The sequence below is a fragment of the Cryptomeria japonica genome, chromosome 4, assembly GCF_030272615.1.
Source record: "Cryptomeria japonica chromosome 4, Sugi_1.0, whole genome shotgun sequence".
In the NCBI taxonomy this organism is placed as follows: domain Eukaryota; kingdom Viridiplantae; phylum Streptophyta; class Pinopsida; order Cupressales; family Cupressaceae; genus Cryptomeria; species Cryptomeria japonica.
In genome coordinates this window covers 441,042,016-441,045,780 of record NC_081408.1, presented here as the reverse complement: position 1 = coordinate 441,045,780, position 3,765 = coordinate 441,042,016, and the positions used below count along the sequence as shown (strand labels likewise).

General features: G+C 38.8%; 1 protein-coding gene across 1 annotated transcript; it reads left to right on the top strand.

Annotated features, from left to right (window-relative positions):
- Nucleotides 1–903: 903 nt before the first annotated feature.
- On the top strand, nt 904–2,643 carry LOC131030407 (GDP-mannose 4,6 dehydratase 2). Its single transcript, XM_057961240.1, has one exon. The coding sequence runs from the start codon at nt 1,220–1,222 to the stop codon at nt 2,273–2,275; it is 1,056 nt and encodes a 351-aa protein (XP_057817223.1). The 5' UTR covers nt 904–1,219; the 3' UTR covers nt 2,276–2,643.
- Nucleotides 2,644–3,765: the final 1,122 nt, after the last annotated feature.

The following is a 3,765-nucleotide window of genomic DNA, read 5'->3' as shown; positions in this document are numbered from 1 at the left end:
CTTTTAGAGATTGACTTACAAGAACACGTCTCTTTGAGACATTACAATAACCCTCTCAAGATATTTTTAAATGCCATTTGTCTTGAGATATCATAGAAGACCATAATATACAAAGATCAATTGCACAAATCACAAAACAAAATTCTACATTCAAAAGGTTGAATGTGAACTTAAAAATGAATCATTAATTATGAGCTTACTTTCTTAACATATATATCATAAATAATCAAAATTTTCAATCCCAATTATCAATATTCAATCTAGTCTATTTTATACTTAATTATCTAAAACACTTCCACAAATTATATATATATAAAACTACTCAACTCTTCAAAACCTATTTTGCTGTCATAATAAACAACTCAACTCTACACAAAATTATGTATGGTATGTAATATCTACATGTTTGAAAACATTCCCTTAACATGGTATCAAGGTGAATGAGATTTTAGCCCAACAAACATTTTTTTACATAAAGATTTTTTTTTGTTTTCTATTGTTGTTATTCTTGTATATATTGTGAAAAATTTGAAGTCATCACCATCTAGATATCTACTACATGAACTTTGTCATTATTTTGGCTAGGAGGAGCTGCTCAACTTTTTAAGGAGCAATTTGTGGAGTAGGTGGCCCCATGGATAGTCAAATGGCTGCTAAATGTGACCCCATGAATAGTCAAATGACTGCTAAATGTGAGGCAAATAAATAGGAGAGCAAAAAAATATGATGAAGCCATGTGTCTTTTTTTCAATAAACAGCCACTGCTTATTTCTAGCCCCTCTCCCCCTCCCCCATTTTTTTCCCCTTAATTAGAAACTTAAATTTAAGCAGAAAATGCTCACAAGCAGCCACATAAGGACATAAGGTTATAAAAGAAACTTCCCAAACGAGATCAAATGAACTAAACCAAACATAGAACATAATATGCAAGTAATTACCCCAATATATAAAATGTTAAAGGTCGGTCCTTTCCCTCCTCATAGCAATTTCCCGAGGGCAAAATGAAGGTGAAAACCGTCTGGACGCCTTAACCAATTTCTGGGAGTCATGGATGACAGATGGTAATCGGTATTGTGTAGGCCCATAAATAGGGAGAAGACGGTCCTGAAAGCCATAAATAAAGGGGGAAGGGTGAGGCGAAGAGAGAGCAGCAGTTACAGTTAAGCAGGGAGCAGGGCACTGAATTTGAATATTGGTGTGTGACGAAAAGAAATAATCGATGGGGGAAGCTTCCAGAGCGAGGAAGGCGCTGATAACGGGGATAACAGGCCAGGATGGATCTTACCTCACGGAGTTTCTCCTGAAAAAGGATTATGAAGTGCATGGCATAATTCGGCGATCTTCCAATTTCAACACACAGAGACTGGATCATATATACATTGACCCACACAACTCTAAAGCACGCATGAAGTTGCACTATGGAGATTTGACAGATGCATCGTCGCTGCGGAAGTGGGTGGATGAGATCTGTCCGGACGAGGTGTATAACCTGGCTGCCCAGTCCCATGTAGGGGTGTCCTTCGAGAACCCCGATTACACTGCACATGTTGTGGCCACAGGGGCGCTGAGCCTGCTGGAGGCTGTGCGCATCCATGAGAAGACCACGGGGCGCAAGGTGAAGTATTACCAGGCGGGTTCCTCTGAAATGTATGGATCTACCCCTCCTCCCCAGAACGAGGATACCCCTTTCCATCCCAGAAGCCCTTATGCTGCCTCCAAGGTGGCCGCCCACTGGTACACTGTTAACTACCGGGAAGCCTATGGCCTCTTTGCCTGCAATGGGATCCTGTTCAATCACGAGTCTCCTCGGCGAGGGGAGAATTTTGTGACCCGGAAGATCACTAGGGCTGTCGGGCGGATCAAAATTGGGCTGCAGAAGAAGCTCTTTTTGGGGAACCTCAAGGCTTCCAGGGACTGGGGCTTCTCTGGAGACTATGTGGAGGCAATGTGGCTTATGCTGCAGCAAGAGAAGCCTGACGACTATGTTGTTGCCACTGATGACAGCCATACTGTCGAGGAGTTTCTCGAGGAGGCCTTTGGGTATGTGGGCTTAAACTGGAAGGATTATGTCAACATAGATCCCAGGTATTTTCGCCCTGCAGAGGTTGATAATCTTAGAGGGGATTCAAGCAAGACAAGGAAGCTTCTCAAATGGACTCCCAAGGTCAGTTTCAAGCAATTGGTAGCCATGATGGTGGACCATGACTTGGACTTGGCCAAGAGGGAGAAGGTGCTTGTAGATGCAGGGTACATCGATGCCCAACAACAGCCTTAATGGAGTAAAATTGCATTGATTCATTTTCTCTTGCTCTGTTTTGTTGCGATATATATATATGTTTCAATCAGCCGCATTTACTTGTTTTCGGTTACTAGTCCAGTCCAACATCGAGATCACAACTGGAAACCACAGTTTTATGAGTATGTGCTACGGTCTATTTGTTGAATAACTTGAGTTGGTGTTAGCTTGATGTAGATCCGAATCCATGTTCAGATCCAATAATATTTTCTTTTCAAATGTGATGTTTACGTAACATGCAGTATTATTATTATTATTATTTGATCTGAATCCAGGTTCAGATCCACTAATTATTATTTTGCAAATGTGATATTAGTTTATGCTATTCTATATTTTTATTTGTTAAAGTATTACTTTTCAAATGTGATGTATTTTTAACATGCGCTCAAATACTCTTCTATGGGATGATTTTGTGGATTAAATGTGACCTAAATGTTCTGGTGTTTACTTTGGTTTTGGGATCATCCTAGTTATGCAGGGATTAGCTAAAAGTTAAAATTGCAGATCTGGTTTATGATTGATACTACTTGGGTTAAATTGCATGTATTAAACCTCTAGCATTGCTTGGGTTAGATTGCTTTTACCTAACATCTGTTTCTTCTTATCTCTTTGAATTACTAGATCTCCAGTTGTTGCTACTCGGATTGTATTGCTTTTATGGAACCTCTGTTTCTTCCCATTTTTTTGAATTACTGGATTACTTCCACCTAATCTTTGTTTCTTCTTTATCTTGTCGAATTACTATATCTCCAGATGATACTACCCGGATTGGATTGCTTACAGGGAACCTCTGTTTCTTCTCAGTTCTTTGAATTACTGGATTACTTCTACCTTACCTCTGTTTCTTCTTATCTCTTCGAATTACTAGATCTACAGTTGTTATTACTTGGATTGGATTGCTTATATGGAAGCTCTGTTTCTTTTTATGTCTTCAAATTACTAGATCTCTAGTTGTTACTACTTGGATTACTTGGATTGGATTGCTTATATGAAACCTCTGTTTCTTCCCATTTCTTTGAATTACTTCTAATAAACCTTTGTTTTTTTTTCTGTTTGAAGTACAATAAAAAATGTTCTGCGTGCAGCATACTGTATGATGGGTGCCTTGTGTAAAATGATATTTTTTTTTATCGGTAAAAGGCCGAAGCCAAAATATTTAATTAAATTATAAACAAGATTACATTCTCCGCTCAGTTCAGGGGCCGGTTAGAAAGAGAGGAGAGGAGAAAAATGATATTTACAATATTGCCTTGAATGCAAAAATGTGATTAGTGGTTTCCCCACATCATTAGATGAGGTTTTCAGATGCTCTTACCCCTGACATTTTTGCTGGCTGTAATAATTTATGATTTGCTTCCACATTGATTTACCATTTTTTTTCCAGCAGCTTTTATTTCCATCTGATGTTGAATGTCAATATCAGATCTATCTGTTGGCTGGGGCAATCTTATTCATTAGATCTCGTTTGC